Consider the following 16,696-nt stretch of genomic DNA (forward strand, 5'->3'; position numbering starts at 1 on the left):
GAAATGACACTGTGACAACAATGTGTGTTTATAATTACTGGCCTAAGGGTAAGCTGCTTCTCTCAGGCAAAAATAAGAACACAAGTGGTAGAAAAATTCTCGTACCTCTCCTGTTTAGTTTATAAACTGTTTTTCTATCTGCCATTCAGTGTAATATTTTTTCACTCTGTTGCACTCTGTGCCTGTTGCATTGGCAGGGTCCTATCTCAACACCCCTGCTGTAGTGCCGTATGTTAAGAGTACTTGCTTGGTGCACTGATGAGTGGAAACTGCCAAATTGACTAAAACTAGTGTGATGGTAGTGTGTGACTTGGGGTATAGTTTATATTGAATGGATTCCACAGCCATAGAAATTATGTCTGAGGTTATCACGGTCGATAATGTTCACAAAATGAGAACGTAAATGATTTTCCGAGAAGGTGATGCTTGTGTATATGAAGTGGTTTAGTGTGTCACTTGCTGGAGGGGTACAATAACTGAAGAATACTATAGTTAATGAAGCTTCTACACCATACATCACAAAGGAAGTGGCCCAGCTCAAATCACCAAAATAAAAATTATTCTCAAATATGGAGATGTGTCTGTTCTATGGACCAAGGTATTTATCTGTAGAACTGTCCATTTGTACACAATCGATGATGTATTGAATATAAAAGCTATAAAAGAGCAAGTCACTGAAGAAATAATATTGTGTAACAGATAGTTATGACCAGTTGATTCACAAGAATCCTGAAAGAACTAGTTTTTGACAAAAAGTTAAACATCTGCTCAAAATTACACCTGTAATACTTACAGAACCATATCTCCCAAAATAGAAATTTCCTGTGTTGTCTTGTGTTCTTTCCTTATTTGTAATAAAAATTCAAATGCAAATGTTTAGTGAAGTGATTCAGACACAGTGAAATGGGACAGCTTTGAGCAAAAAATCTGGAGAATGTGATCACCGTGGTCTTTCATCTTAATCTACTACAATTGGAATACACTTACAATCATATAGCATCTCCACATGTAGATCTTGTCAAGTGTACATTCTGTTACATTCGGCTGTGTTTTACTCATTTCATTGAAGCTTCAAATTTGCACTTTGATGACATGTAAACAAAGAACATATGACAACATAGCAAATGACTCTGTGCATACTTCGTGTGTTTATATATTAAGTTTTAAGTAGATGTTGAGCTTTTCCTCAAATAATACCTCATTTATGATTTTTGAATCTGCTGCTCATAATTATCTGCTACTTGATGTTGCTTCTTCAGCAATTTGTACTTTTATAGTCTTTAGGTTCAGTAACCCCCAAGAATTTGTTGTTGTTGTTGTTGTTGTTGTTGTTGGGGTCTTCAGTCCTGAGACTGGTTTGATGTAGCTCTCCATGCTACTCTATTCTGTGCAAGCTTCTTCATCTCCCAGTATCTACTACAACCTACATCCTTCTGAATCTGCTTGGTGTATTCATCTCTTGGTCTCCCTCTACGATTTTTACCCTCCACGCTGCCCTCCAATGCTAAATTTGTGATCCCTTGATGCCTCAGAACATGTCCTACCAATAGATCCCTTCTTCTAGTCAAGTTGTGCCACAAACTTCTCTTCTCCCCAATCCTATTCAATATCTCCTCATTAGTTATGTGATCTACCCATCTAATCTTCAGCATTCTTCTGTAGCACCACATTTCGAAAGCTTCTATTCTCTTCTTGTCCACACCATTTATCGTCCATGTTTCACTTCCATACATGGCTACACTCCATATAAATACTTTCAGAAAACTCCTTTACTACTTTAAGTGTCTCATTTCCTAATCTAATACCCTCAGCATCTCCTGACTTAATTCGACTACATTCCAATATCCTCGTTTTGCTTTTGTTGATGTTAATCTTATATCCTCCTTTCAAGACGCTATCCATTCTGTTCAACTGCTTTTCCAAGTCCTTTGCTGTCTCTGACAGAATTACAATGTCATTGGCGAACCTAAAGGTTTTTATTTCTTCTCCATGGATTTTAATACCTGCTCCGAATTTTTATTTTGTTTCCTTCACTGCTTGCTCAATATACAGATTGAATAACATCGGGGAGAGGCCACAACCGTGTCTCACTCCCTTCCCAACCACTGCTACCCTTTCATGTCCCTCGACTCTTATAACTGCCATTTGGTTTCTGTACAAATTGTAAATAGCCTTTCGTTCCCTGTATTTTACCCCTGCCACTTCAGAATCTTAAAGAGAGTATTCCAGTCAACATTGTCAAAAGCTTTCTCTAAGTGTACAAATGCTAGAAACGTAGGTTTGCCTTTCCTTAATCTTTCTTCTAAGATAAGTCGTAGGGTCAGTATTGCCTCACGAGTTCCAATATTTATACGGAATCCAAACTGATCTTACCCGAGGTCAGCTTCTACTAGTTTTTCCATTTGTCTGTAAAGAATTCGCGTTAGTATTTTGCAGCCGTGACTTATTAAACTGATAGTTCGGTAATTTTCACATCTGTCAACACCTGCTTCCTTTGGGATTGGAATTATTATATTCTTCTTGAAGTCTGAGGGTATTTCGCCTGTCTCATACATCTTGCTCACCAGATGGTAGAGTTTTGTCAGAACTGGCTCTCCCAAGGCCGTCAGTAGTTCAAAATGGAATGTTGTCTATTCCCGGGGCCTTGTTTCGACTTAGGTCTTTCAGTGCTCTGTCGAACTCTTCACACAGTATCGTATCTCCCATTTCATCTTCATCTACATCCTCTTCCATTTCCATAATATTGTCCTCAAGAACATCGCCCTTGTATAGACCCTCTATATACTCCTTCCACCTTTCTGCTTTCCCTTCTTTGCTTAGAACTAGGTTTCCGTCTGAGCTCTTGATATTCATGCAAGTTGTTCTCTTTTCTCCAAAGGTCTCTTTAATTTTCCTGTAGGCAGTATCTATCTTACCCCTCATGAGATAAGCCTCTACATCCTTATATTTGTCCTCTAGCCATCCCTGCTTAGCCATTTTGCACTTCCTGTCGATCTCATTTTTGAGACGTTTGTATTCCTTTTTGCCTGCTTCATTTACTGCATTTTTGTATTTTCTCCTTTCATCAATTAAATTCAGTATCTCTTCTGTTACCCATGAATTTCTACTAGCCCTCATCATTTTACCTACTTTATCCTCTGCTGCCTTCACTACTTCATCCCTCAGAGCTACCCATTCGTCTTCTACTGTATTTCTTTCCCCCATTCCTGTCAATTGTCCCCTTATGCTCTCCCTGAAACTCTGTACAACCTCTGGTTTTGTCAGTTTATCCAGGTCCCATCTCCTTAAATTCCCATTCGCAGTTTCTTCAGTTTTAATCTACAGTTCATAACCAATAGGTTGCGATCAGAGTCCACATCTGCCCCTGGAAATGTCTTACAATTTAAAACCTGGTTCCTAAATCTTTGTCTTACCATTATATAATCTATCTGAAACCTTCTAGTATCTCAAGGGTTCTTCCATGTATACAACCTTCTTTCATGATTCTTGAACTAAGTGTTAGCTATGATTAAGTTATGCTCTGTGCAAAATTCTACCAAGCGGCTTCCTCTTTCATTTCTTAGCCCCAATCCATATTCACCTACTACGTTTCCTTCTCTCCCTTTTCCTACTACCGAATTCCAGTCACCCATGACTATTAAATTTTTGTCTCCCTTCACAATCTGAATAATTTCTTTTATTGCATCATACATTTCTTCAATTTCTTCGTCATCTGCAGAGCTAGTTGGCATATAAACTTCTACTACTGTAGTAGACGTGGGCTTCGTGTCTATCTTGGCCACAGTAATGTGTTCACAATGCTGTTTCTAGTAGCTTACCCGCATTCCTATTTTTTTATTCATTATTAAACCTACTCCTGCATTACCCCTATTTGACTTTGTATTTATAACCCTGTATTCACCTGACCAAAAGTCTTGTTCCTCCTGCTACCGAACTTCACTAATTCCCACTATATCTAACTTTAACCTATCCATTTCCCTTTTTAAATTTTCTAACCTCACTGCCCGATTAAGGGATCTGACATTCCACGCTCCGATCCGTAGAATGCCAGTTTTCTTTCTCCTGATAACGACGTCCTCCTGAGTAGTCCCCGCCCGGAAATCCAAATGGGGGACTATTTTACCTCCGGAATATTTTACCCAAGAGGACGCCATCATCATTAACCATTCAGTAGAGCTGCATGCCCTCGGGAAAAATTACAGCTGTAGTTTCCCCTTGCTTTCAACTGTTCGCAGTACCAGCACAGCAAGGCCAGATCAGTCAATCATCCATACTGTTGCCCCTGCAACTACTGAAAAGGCTGCTGCCCCTCTTCAGGAACCACACGTTTGTCTGGCCTCGCAACAGATACCCCTCCATTGTGGTTGCACCTACGGTACGGCTATCTGTATCGCTGAGACACGCAAGCCTCCCCACCAACGGCAAGGTCCATGGTTCATTTATTGTACACAAATTATTATTCATTTACTGTACACAAATATACTTTTCTCCCCATATAAAATCCCTTGGTTTGTTAAAACCATGTTTATTTGGTTTTAGCCATTCAAGCTGGGACACTTTCCCTGTCAGTTCCTGCGAGAGCATGAAGTACACCCTGAAGATACATATGTGACTATCAATTGAGAAGACGTAAACACTTGTCAGCTGTGTTCATTATTGTTGAGAGCCATATATTGCTTTTCAGTTTGATTACATTCCTTCTTAGAAATTGGTAGTGACATACTTTGCTCTTATTTTGTGAAATAGTGTTTTCTCTCAAAAATACTATGAGGCACACCCATAAAGCAAGTTTCCCTGGGATCATGAAGAGAAAGAAAACATGGTTTCATTGAAATACTTATTGGAAGAAACACAAGAAGTGTTGAGCTGATTTTCAACATATTCACCACCATAAATCAGACCCTTATCATACCATTGGACCAACTTTTGCATTCCTGTGTCATAGAAGTCTACCACCTGGGATTGGAACCACTGTGTAATAACTATCTCTGCCTTTCTTTCAGTCTGAAAATGCAGACAGGAATATTTTTGAGGTTCCAGAACAGGTGCAAATCACTGTGAGCGATGTGTGGGCTATAGGGTGGGTGATCACACACTCTCCAGCCAAACATTTGCAGGAGATCTGTTGTCTACTGAGCCATGTGTGTGGCTGAGCATTATCGATCAGTAAGACAACACTGACAGTAAGCCTCTCACGCCATTGCTCCGAATGGCCTACTGCAATTTCCACATCGATGCGCAGTAATGCTCAGCATTCACCATCTCATCTCTGGACAGCAATTCAACAAGTACTCCCCATCTGTACCAGAACACTGAACACAGCATTTGCCTCATCAACACTGCTTGAATTTCGTTTTTCATGGAGAGCCACTGTGACTCCATTGCATTGACTGCTGCTTGATTTCTGGGTTATTATGTGCAATCCACACCTCATCATCCGTGATGATCTGCTGCAAAAACTTGTTGCCATCATCACAGTACCTACGCAGAAAAATCAAAGCTTCCTCCATGTGTTTTGCTTTTTGTTCTGGTCTCAGTTGCTACTCCACCCACTGTATACTCTATTTATGGAACAACAGGTGCTTCGTGACAACTTAGTGCAAGGAGTGGCATATTTCTGGAAACTGGCTTCTGACTTCCGTGATTGTGGAGTGACGATTCGCAATAATGCATTCCTGCACAATGTCGCCTGTCTTGATGGGTGTTGTGCTGCACTCATCATCATGAACGTTTTGGCAACATGCTCCAAAGTCTCTGCTACAGAGATGCACTATCTCCTTGTTCATAACTTTAGGCCCATAGACTTGGTACAGGTTTCAATGTATTTCAATCAATGCTGTACTCTGTGCAGTCAAAAACTTTATCACCAACCGCATTTTACACATAGTGGAATCTGCTACAGAACTACCATGAGACCTCAGGAAGTCGTTAATGCTTGCACCATGTCACATCATTACTGTCATGTAAGCACAGTCGCTTTGTGCAACATACCGTATTTACTCGAATCTAAGCCGCACTTTTTTTCCGGTTTTTGTAACCCAAAAAACCGCCTGCGACTTAGAATCGAGTGCAAAGCAAGCGCAAGTTCTGAAAAATGTTGGTGGGTGCCGTCACAACTAACTTCTGCCATCGAATATATGTAGCGCTACACAGGCATGCTTTGCAGGCACAAAGATAAATACTGGCGCCAAAACCTCTTAGTCAGTAAATAAATTTTTAAAAAAAGTGGAAACTGAGCTTCTTTCTCCGCCCCGAGTTTCGACCACTGCATTTTCATACATTATCCAATGAAGTAAATACAAATTCCGTATTGTCCATCTTCGAATGTAGCAGCATTTCAATGTACTATGAAAATCCGACTGGCAAGACTGTTTGGGATGTTTGTCAATATGGCCAACTCTACGTTCTGAATTTTTTCCTAACTGTGAGAAGAGATGGTTGCTAATAGGAACTTTTATGAATTGAGAATCACATGAAGTATTCTCTTCACCATAAGAATAATATGAATATAAACATTTTACCATGTATTCTTTCATGTTTGCTGCTATCTCATTTAAATCCTGTCTGCCTAGTAAACTACGAACTAGTGTGAGACAACAGCAAACGCAGAAGAACATACCTATCATGTCATGTTTATATTCGTATTATTCTTATGCCTAATAGTGACACAGTCAGAAATGAAGCACGGCAATTGACTAGATTTTTAAATCTAAGATGACTCTAATTTCTGTGCAGAATGTAATGTACAATAGAGGCGTCTGCAAAGATTTTCAAACGGCGAAAAATTTTAGCTAAACTCTCGTTCAGAACATCTTCTATCATACGCAGTCTATTATTTGGTTCTTATTGATCATTATCAAAGAAAGCAGCAGTGTAAGTAACAACAAATAGCAGTCTCTTGCCATTGTTTCGCTAATGAGACAATTCCTCTTTTTTTTTTATCGTAAGGGGCGGTAGCGCGCACAAAAGAAGCAATGCCGCGATCGGCGACAGGTCATAAACACACATCAGAATGCGACAAACAATGCATGACACAGTACAACAACACATTTTCAGCTTAGGGTGATGTAAACACCTATAACAATGAGAACAGCACTTATCAGATCAAAGAAAAATAAGCAATCGATTCAAACCAGACGAAGAACAAAAAAGGAAGGGTACCCGTATAAATACGGGCCTAACGCATAGCAACGGCTACCTGGTAAAGCTTAACTGCTAAGCTTACGACTCGAACCAAACTACTGTAGCTGTATCGTCATTCATTCGACCTAAATTGTGTCTCATATTACAATGGACCAACTTTGTTTCGATTTGGAGGTGCGGCCTAAAACTCTTCTCTTCCTTGAATTTCGAGTCTCAAATTTCAGGTGCGGCTTAGATTCGGGAAAATTTTTTTTCCTTGATTTCGAGTCTCATTTTTCAGGTGTGGCTTACATTTGAGTAAATACGGTACATACTTACGAGGCAAAACATTGTGAGCACCTACTTAAAAGCATGTTGGTACACCCCTGTAGCACAATTCAGTACTGATATTGCATGCCATGGATTCGACAAGTACTTGATAGGTTTCCAGAGGTTAATGGCACCAGATGCCTATGCACAGGTCACACATGTCCCGTAATATATGGTCAGTTGGTTTATGGATGCGGAGCTGGTGCCCGATAGTGTACCAAGTTGGGTTTCATCGGATTCAGATAACCAGAATTTGATGGCCGAGACATCGACCCGAGTTCATTATCATCCTCCTCAAACCATTGCAGCACGATTATGGCATTGTGTTACGGACAATTATCCTACTGGAAGATTCCACCACTGTTGGGGAAGGCATCAAGCATGATGGGTTAAGGTGGTCCCTAATAATGTTTGCATAGTCCACAGCTGTCATGGTGCCTTCAGTTACTACTGCAGGTCCCATGAAAGCCCAGGTGAGTGTTCCCCCTAACATAATACTGCTCCCGTTGGCCTGTGTCCATAGTGTGCTGCATGTTTTGAGCAGCCTTTCACCCTGATGATGGAATCTGGAAAATCCTGTGCCCACTTAATCATAACTGATGATTTTATTGGGTCAGGATGGGAACTCATAGCGGTACTCTGCTGTGCAACACCATGTTCAACTGTGTGTGCTCCAAAACACTTGTGCCTGTGCCAGCTCTTTACTGTGTCATCAGCTGTGCCACAGACGTCCAACCTCTTGTCTCATACTCATAGTTTCAGCATTCTTCGACCACTTTCCATAGACACTCACAACAGTAGCACGCTAACAGCTGACCAGCTTCACCATTTCCAATATGCTCATTCCCAGTCATTTGTCCACAACAATCTGCCTTTGTCAGAGTCACCTAAGTTGGCAGATTTCACCATTTGTGCCACTTATCATCACTAGAATGATTCCCCATTTGTCTCTGCTCCGCTCATATACTTCTCTTACTGTATCGTGTGTCCTTAGTACCAACATGCAACATACAACCTCATGGTGGGCAGTGGTCATAATGTTTTGGTTCATCAGTGTAGTTCACTAGGAGAGGGACGAGTGTGAAACTTTCTTATGGATGCACCTCATACCTGATTTACTATTCTGATTAGTTCGTAATGTTTTTTGTTCTGATTGGTTCGTAATGTTTATGGACTTTAAGCAATCAACCCACAGTTTGTTGGCTCTTATTATATAATCTGATTACCATTTGACATAAATTTATCAGAGAACTTGCTGAAAACAGTCTTCCTGTTTACTTAACTGTGTTTTACTGAAACTCACTCAGCTTGTGATTTGTGTGCCACATGCATTACGCTAATTTCTCATATTATTTTTGTGTATTTGTTCCATTTTCTTCTTGCCAAGCACTATATTATTGTACATTAACTTCATGATGCGGTAACCCTCCTCTGTTGCTCATACCCACGGCACTTGCCATCCACATGATTTTCCCATTCTGTTTTGTCTGTGTGGGCTGCATTGAATTTATGCCTTTTTCAGTACCGGTCTGACAACTCTCCATCCATTATTTTCAGCCATCATTGGCTTTCAGTTATGCAGTTTGCATTGTCTATGAAACATTACTATAGCTGGAGGACACTGTTCATCCATGCGAGAATTACTGCTACAACCTGAAACAAAGTAGTGTTTGTTATTTTATTACTTTCTCAGAGCCAGTACAACTTGGATATGCATAATTTTAGTTGTATCTAATAAATTACAGTTAATTTGACTTTTACGTAGAACACTTACCTACAAAAAGTAAATATTCACTATATTTTTAGTTTGTGCAATAAATGTCAAAGGAAAAACCTAGGGCAGAGTTTAGCAGAGATCCTGATGTATGGCTGGAATGCTTGCTTGAGACAAGTGAAGAAGATCCTTACAGTGATATTGCTGATTCATACAATGAGGATTGTGTAAATGAAAGCAGTTGTGATTCAGGAACAGAACAAGAACTGCCAGAAAATGATGAATTTGAATCACAGGAAGAAGTAATTCAAGAGGATGTATTTCTTTTATGAAAAGATGGAATAGTTAAATGGAGGAAAAGTAAATTTCTGCCATTGTTTGAATAAGAGCTTGTAATGTTATACATTTACTTGGACTGAAAACTGATGCTCATATAACAGGCAGAAATAGATATTAAATTATTCTTGAATGAAAATGTAATATCCATTGTTGCAGCATATACTAATGTTTACATCAATGAAATTTGTGGTAAATGTTCTAGGGGAAGGAATGCTAAAGAAACTGATGTCGTTGAGAGCAGAGCTCTATCAATTGGTAATGTGTGTGTGGGTCCCTGAGACATTCTAGAAATAGTTTATCAAGCTTGTGGGATAACTCAAAAGGGCAACAGAATTGATTCATGCTACTTGTGCATGAATAAAAACCGATTCAGGTTGCACTTGAGATGTCTCAGATTTCATAGTATCCTTAATAGAGGTGTTCACAGAGAGAATGATGAATTGGCTGCTATCCAGAGATACTGGAGCTATGTACAAACAATTGCCAAAAATATTTGTCACCTAGTGTATACCATACTGTATGTGTATACTAAATAAATAAAATTCATATTTAAATAAAACACTTCTAAAAATATTCATTTACACTGGTAAAAGTGCCCAAATACACTGTTTATGTCATGGATGACACTTGTCATCTGCGCAAGTAACCAAGTCAGGAATTATCGTGCGAGCAATGGAGGGTTAATGCACTGCTGTATGTCATCTCGTTTGCGTTAACACTTAAGGTACAGAAGTCTAGAAATTATTGTACAAAACATTTAATGGGTTGAAATCCTTGCATTAAACAGTTTGTGTGCTAAAATGCTCTTTCAGGGTCTGTTTGTTAATTAGAAGCTGCGAGTAGTCAGATAAGTTTAATAATTCAGTAGCAGCTTTCCTGTGACAATGTAAAACTGTTTCTCGTATCTCCTCATTAAACAAGTGTGTTCCTACAACTTAAACACAGTTTCCCCCATTTGTAATCACTTTTTCAGAGAGGTTTTTATCAGTCATTTCCAATTATTTCAAACTGTTGATGTATACAATAGACATTCTTTAGCAATTCTAGATGAACTTTTTAAAGTTTTCCCACTTTTTTTATGCAATCAGATGTAGAGGGCTGCACACAGCTACAAAACTCCTGTTCCACCAGGTTCTGTTTCCTACTTTCGCCCTCTATTTCGATATGCAGCAAGATCTCATGGATTCCAACTCCATAGATTTCAATTTCAAAGACTATCCATGTTTCCCCATACAAGCTATTTGGTTCTAATGAGACCTACAATATTTAATCTGTTATAGATCTCACTCAGGTTACAATGATGCCAGATCCTCCATTCCCCAGTGATATCAGCTTGCAGCAGACCATAGATCATCTTTAAGACTTTCCACTTGAAAACACACTGGACACTCCAAGTTTCACATCTGTACAGCCCTTTGCGTTGGATCTGTGTTTTGTACAGCTGAACTTGGAAATTCCTTGAGACTGCACAATTGAAAAAGTTGACTGAGACTGAAGTACAGTTGGTCTGTGAATGCTCACTTTGATTTCTGCATCACATGATGTGTCCTCTCTAAAAGTCACTGCCAGATATTTAAAATTATCTACCATTTTATAGGATCAGATTCTGACTATCAGCAGTTGGAGTGAATCTCTAGAATAGGCATGAGTCCTGCTCATCACCAGATACTTGGCCTTCAGTTCATCCACAAGGAGACTAATCTTGCTCACTGCCACCTCTACGCTGTTGCTTATTCCCTCATTATCTTTTCGAGTGCCACATTGAACAATATTAGTGACACACCATCTTCTTGTCTCAGCTGTGTGATTATATCAAAGCTATATGTGACTTCACTCCCAAGCTTCACTTTGTCTTTTGAATAAGTGAGAAAACTCTTAACTAGGTGTTGAGTTTCTAGTTTATTTCAAACTCATATATTTCAGCAGGTTGTCCCAGTGAATACAGTCGTAAACTTTCTTAAAATCCATGGAGAGCACATGAATGTCTTTACCAAATACTCACGTCTTCATGGTGGAATGCTGTCGCCATGCATAGGTGTTGTCCACAGTTGAATGGCACTTTCTGAAGCACCGTGGTATTCACAACTCATTTCTTCTGCAAATGGTGGGATTCTCCTCAGTAAACAGTTTATAGCAGATGCACATGAGTGTGATTGCTGTGTACTTGATGCAGTCCATTTAGTCAACATCCTTGTGTATAGGACAGATTTTTCCAGTCTTCTGGTTTCCTCTTTGTTAGTTTGTGAATTCTCTTGTGAACTCTCCCCCCTCCAGCTTGATTGACTTCCATATGGGTTGCATCTTCTCCTAGACTTTCGTTCTTGTTCAACTTCATTATCAAATTCTTCATTTCTTCCATTGTAGATTATGCTTAATATAAACCTATAAAGTCACAAGTTGGAATTCAAACAGATCTTTAGGTTCATCACAGTTGAGGTGCTCCCTGAAGTATTATTTCAGTTTTTTAATGATGTTGAACTCATTGGTGAGTGTGGTCCCTTTATTGCCCTTGACAAACTTTTATGGCTCTGGTATCTTTTCTTAAAGATGTTATGTTTGTGGTACATCTTTTGAGCCCTTTTTTCTGAGAAATCTTGTTGAACCTTCTCTATCATTCATTTGAGCTACATTCTCTTTGCTATCCTTAGCTTTGCTTGGGTAGTTCTTTGTACTTCTTTGAACTCTGTTTTGTCTTGATCAAAATCTGTGCCTTTGTTCAGATCTCCTTGGCTTGTTTTCTCTTGGCTAATGCTTTAATGCAGTCATTGCCAAACCAAATCTTCTTTCCCCTGACCTCTTTAATAATGACTGCATTTGCCACCTTTTTTCTGGGTTCTTTTGTGAATCTTTTTCCTTCAGAATTTCAAAGAAGTTGCTGAATTGTAGGTGAAATTCACCTTTCTCTGCAGTGTCTCAGAGAGTATCAATGTGGTAGTGTACTACTTTCTTAAGACTGTTTTTGACTTTGACTTTGGGTTTGAATTGAACATGTAGCCAGCATTTTACTAGGCAGTAGATCCTCCCACACTCTGTACCCTGTTCTGTCTTTACACCCATCACCTAATTCTTTGATTTTATATCAGCTGCAAGATGATTATATTTGACTAATTCTTGTAACATCTGGTGACACAAAAGTTCCCTTGTGTATATTCTTCCTTTGGAAATTTGTTCTACTTGTGAATATCACTTTCCATGTTGCAGAGGTGATGAACATGATACCATTGTTGTTGCTGATTTCTTCCAGTTGTTGAATGGAGTATGCCTTCTCTTCCCACTTCAGCATTCATGTTGCCTGGTTGGACTTTGGAACTGTATGCAGAGTGGTATCCACCATTGTCCCCAATGCCACATAGAATTTGTCCTTTGTTTGGGGAGTATTTCCTTCTGTGAGAGCATGGAAGTTCACAAGTAACATTTAACATCTCTTTGTGTCTATTATTAATACTGCTATTCTAGTGGTCACTGACAAAAATTCAGATGTATTAGCAGCTAGAGCCTTACTCGCACAAAATACGATATGTAATTTGTGCCCCGGATCACAGCTTCCATGAAAGATTGCATGTTTTTCTACATAAAGGGTAACCATTATCCTCCCAGCAAACTTCCTGTAAAGCGACTAAAAGCACCTCGTTGACTAGACTGACTTAGGCACCTGTTTTATTGAATCTGTGAATATTCCATGTTCTAACTGATGTACCTTGTTTTCACGTTTTTCATATATTTTGTATTATGAAGATTGGAGGAGTCCTTGTTTCTGTTTACCATTACCAAGTTTTCTGTGATGGGATGGTAACTCATCACCAATCCCCAAACTGGACGACATGGGTTTTTGTTTTTGGCGGTAACCTTCCACTGGATGAACTGCTTTCCTTGTAGCTGCCAAGATTTGTCTACTCTTTCTTTAAAAGAATGAAAGGATGGAGCACAGGAAGTAGGAAGATAAGGCACTGTGAGAGACACTATCTCTGGTTCATTGACTAAGACCTGTCTAGCGTGAGAGAGTGTGTGAGTAAGTATGCTACTGGCTGCGTATCTCTTAGTTCTATGAATGTGCAAACCTCTCTGCCTGCAGGGACAGTACTGTTGTAAGGACGTGTTTCCAGAAGAGAAAAATTTTCCCTCACTGCACAAATTGTATTATTTGAATCTGTGTTACATAATTTCATAATGTGAATTCTGCTCCTGTTGTATTAAATCTTAAATAATACTTTTTTCATTGTGTGATGAAAAGTGCTGGTGCTCACTCATCTGCCAGATTCTAATGTACAGCAGGTCTCCAGAGTGAGGCGTCACAGAATGCAGCAGAACGTGGTTCCTTGGAACAAGAGCTTACCTCAAGTAGACTCATGATTGAGCGAGCTGAACGTGAGGCACGGCAGGAGGCAGCTCGACTTCAGGCTGAAATAACAGCACTTCGACAACGTCTCGATCGTGCAGATGGAGATCTCTTGCACAGCAGGCGTGAAAATCTACGGCTTTCTGAACAAGTTGCATCACTTGAGCGAGAGGTATTGTTTCTTCCCATCTTCTAGTTTATATTGTTAAGGCCTGTGTTGGAGGTACAGTTTGTAGATGAATAGTAAGGAATAACATAAAAATATCAGGTGGCAAATAATTGCAATCTGTAGCATCCAAAATATTGCGAGTAATAATCATGATTATTATTGTTTTATATTATTGTGATGGGCTGCTCATTACGTATTGCACTATAAGATTTTGGCAAATGGTTAATGGTGTCGAGTCCTTCTGTTATTTACACAGATTCACATGTAAGTTGGATTGACATGGCTTGATTTCCCAAGTTTGTATCGTCCAGTTTAGACTTCGTATGAGCTTTTATGAGAGTATTACCATTTATTTGAATTATTACCATTATTGTAAATACCATACCAAATACCTTACCAATTGTCTTCTCATTAAATTATCTGGTAAAATGGTAATGTCATGGAAGGGTGGAACACATTCTTTACATGAGGAGTCATTAGGTTTGTTTGAGCAGCAATCACAGATAGTTTGCACTGTGAAGAAGAGTTTCAAGTTATTTGTACTTTTCGCATTGCTAGAACACGTATCCTGCTTTGTTGTTTGGTCACCAGTAGTGCTAGTTTCAATGCAAAACATTTAATGCCACATTGTCAACCTTAAGTGCCATATATGGTTGTTTATGTATTATAATTTATGTGCTTGGAAATTATCTTGCGTTGATACACTGTCACATTGAATATCAATCGAAAGCACATTGTTTTTGTTGCAAATTATTGTGGTAAAAGTTGGAAAATGAGATGTCGGTACTGTATATAAACATGTCACTTACAATCTTTTTGTTTTCAGTTCTCCATATCATTTCCCGAAAATGTATTCACATCCTGACATACACCAGAGGTGTATTATGATATGAGAGATGTGATAATGGGTAACAATGACTTTTTGTAATAGAAATTGTTATATTCAAGAAGCCAACAACATGTCAGATAATTACATGCAGTGATACAAGGCAATAATTTATTACTGACGTAGTTAAAAAGGGTGCATGTAACAAGTATTTTCTCACATAGATTTTGCATGATGCTTATCTCTTTTATCCTTGAATTTGCTACTGTCATGTTTGCTTGATTGCAGTAAAACCATTTCCACTTTTCAGTGGACTGACTCAAAAAAGTGTAATATGCAGGAAAGTGTAAAATGAAGAATGCATAGGAAACACAACAAGTGAAAATGAACAAATTACTCATACTGTCATTCTCTTTATATTGTTCAAAATATGAAATTAAAGCAATTAAAAATTTCCCTATTTAAAAAAAAACTGAAATAATTATTGTTTTTGTTTCTTTCTAATAGCAGTTAGCTCTACTTGTCCCTCCACAGTATACAAAGCATCAGTCACAAATGCAGTGGCCAATTGCTGATGCACACAAATGCACACGCATGTTTCCCTCTTCATTCTGATTGTGTCCAGTGGTGTAAGTAAAACACGGAAGCAAAAGTATTTCTTGAAACCACATTAAAAAGATATCCACATTCTAACGAGATGCTTGTTATCGATAATCGTTATAAAATTGTGATAAATAAAACTGGAAACACCATATTGCTTAAAAGACTTAACTTCGTAAACAGAGAACAATAGATAGACGAAATCTACAGCTTGTTGCCGATAAGGTGGTCACTCAGCTCAGGAATGTTCTGGGTGAGAAAGAGTGCAAAAACTGTTGTCATTTTATGGGGTATCTTGAGGAGCAATGTTTACATCTGACATCATGTCATACAAACCTTAGACTGCACTCCATGTATGGATTAGCGTGTTTAATGCGGAAGTAACAGTGATTTGTGAAAGCATGTTATAGAGACAACCGTCTTCAAAAACGGTGTGTATTTGTGTAAATGAGTGTGAAATTAAATTAAAGCTGTTGTAATACAACACAATGAACAGAAGGAAGATTGCCACTAGAGTCACTATCGTCAGATCGTGAATCATTAAGACACTGACTCAGAATGAGGCCGTAGTGACCCAACACGCCAACAATGAAAACCTTGCTTACCTCGCTAACACTGTATTACACGATCGATAACTTTGTGTATAGTCGGCATTTTCTGCTTTGTTCCAAGACTGACTTTGAGCAGGAGTATGATTCACTTTTTGTAGAAAACTGTATAAAAATCAATGTTAAATCTTGTGATAACATCAAAGAAATGCAGGAAATATTGTAACACCAAATCGATAATGATGGGAAAGCATTTTTTTTACTGTAATATGTAAAAAAAAAAAAGATATGATATAAAAATAATTATCAAGCACTGACCCTGTAAAATCCTAGCTAAACAAGGAAAACACAGTACTTATTTTATGTTGGCAAGTGGGACATTGGGATTACTTGAGAAAATACTGGAAATCATTGGAATTAGCAGCCTGAAAGGGGCTATTATCTTAACCCTTTTGTGGGTGCATTTTTTTGTAGCAATGCGGTGATGATAATTGTTTTACCATCCTGTTAGAATTGTGGTCAACTAACTATATTTATTCTTTGATAATTTTATTTTTGTGATTTACGACCAAAAACTATGCTGGTACATGTATCATCATGGCACCTTTGTGAGATATTAAAACTATGGTGGTAAATGGATTTCCCTCTTCCCTTTTGTGAGCTGTTACATGTTGCCATTATACATAAAAAAAATAATGAACAGTGTTTTCTG

At 38.6% G+C, this 16,696-nt stretch overlaps 1 protein-coding gene across 8 annotated transcripts in view; it reads left to right on the plus strand.

The window, feature by feature from the left end:
• Positions 1-16,696, plus strand: part of LOC126161810 (serologically defined colon cancer antigen 8 homolog) — a 219,199-nt gene that overhangs the window by 78,055 nt on the left and 124,448 nt on the right. For 7 of the 8 annotated variants that reach the window (XR_007534962.1, XM_049917904.1, XM_049917903.1 and 4 more), the window contains exon 8: positions 13,775-14,013. Coding sequence is in view for 7 of the 8 variants with exons in the window: in XM_049917904.1 (XP_049773861.1) it covers positions 13,775-14,013 (239 nt within the window). In the remaining variant the exon portion in view is untranslated. The remainder of the gene's footprint in view (positions 1-13,774; positions 14,014-16,696) is intronic. The other variant, XM_049917905.1, reaches the window with a different exon arrangement.

The sequence above is a fragment of the Schistocerca cancellata genome, chromosome 2 (assembly GCF_023864275.1).
Source record: "Schistocerca cancellata isolate TAMUIC-IGC-003103 chromosome 2, iqSchCanc2.1, whole genome shotgun sequence".
Classification (NCBI taxonomy): domain Eukaryota; kingdom Metazoa; phylum Arthropoda; class Insecta; order Orthoptera; family Acrididae; genus Schistocerca; species Schistocerca cancellata.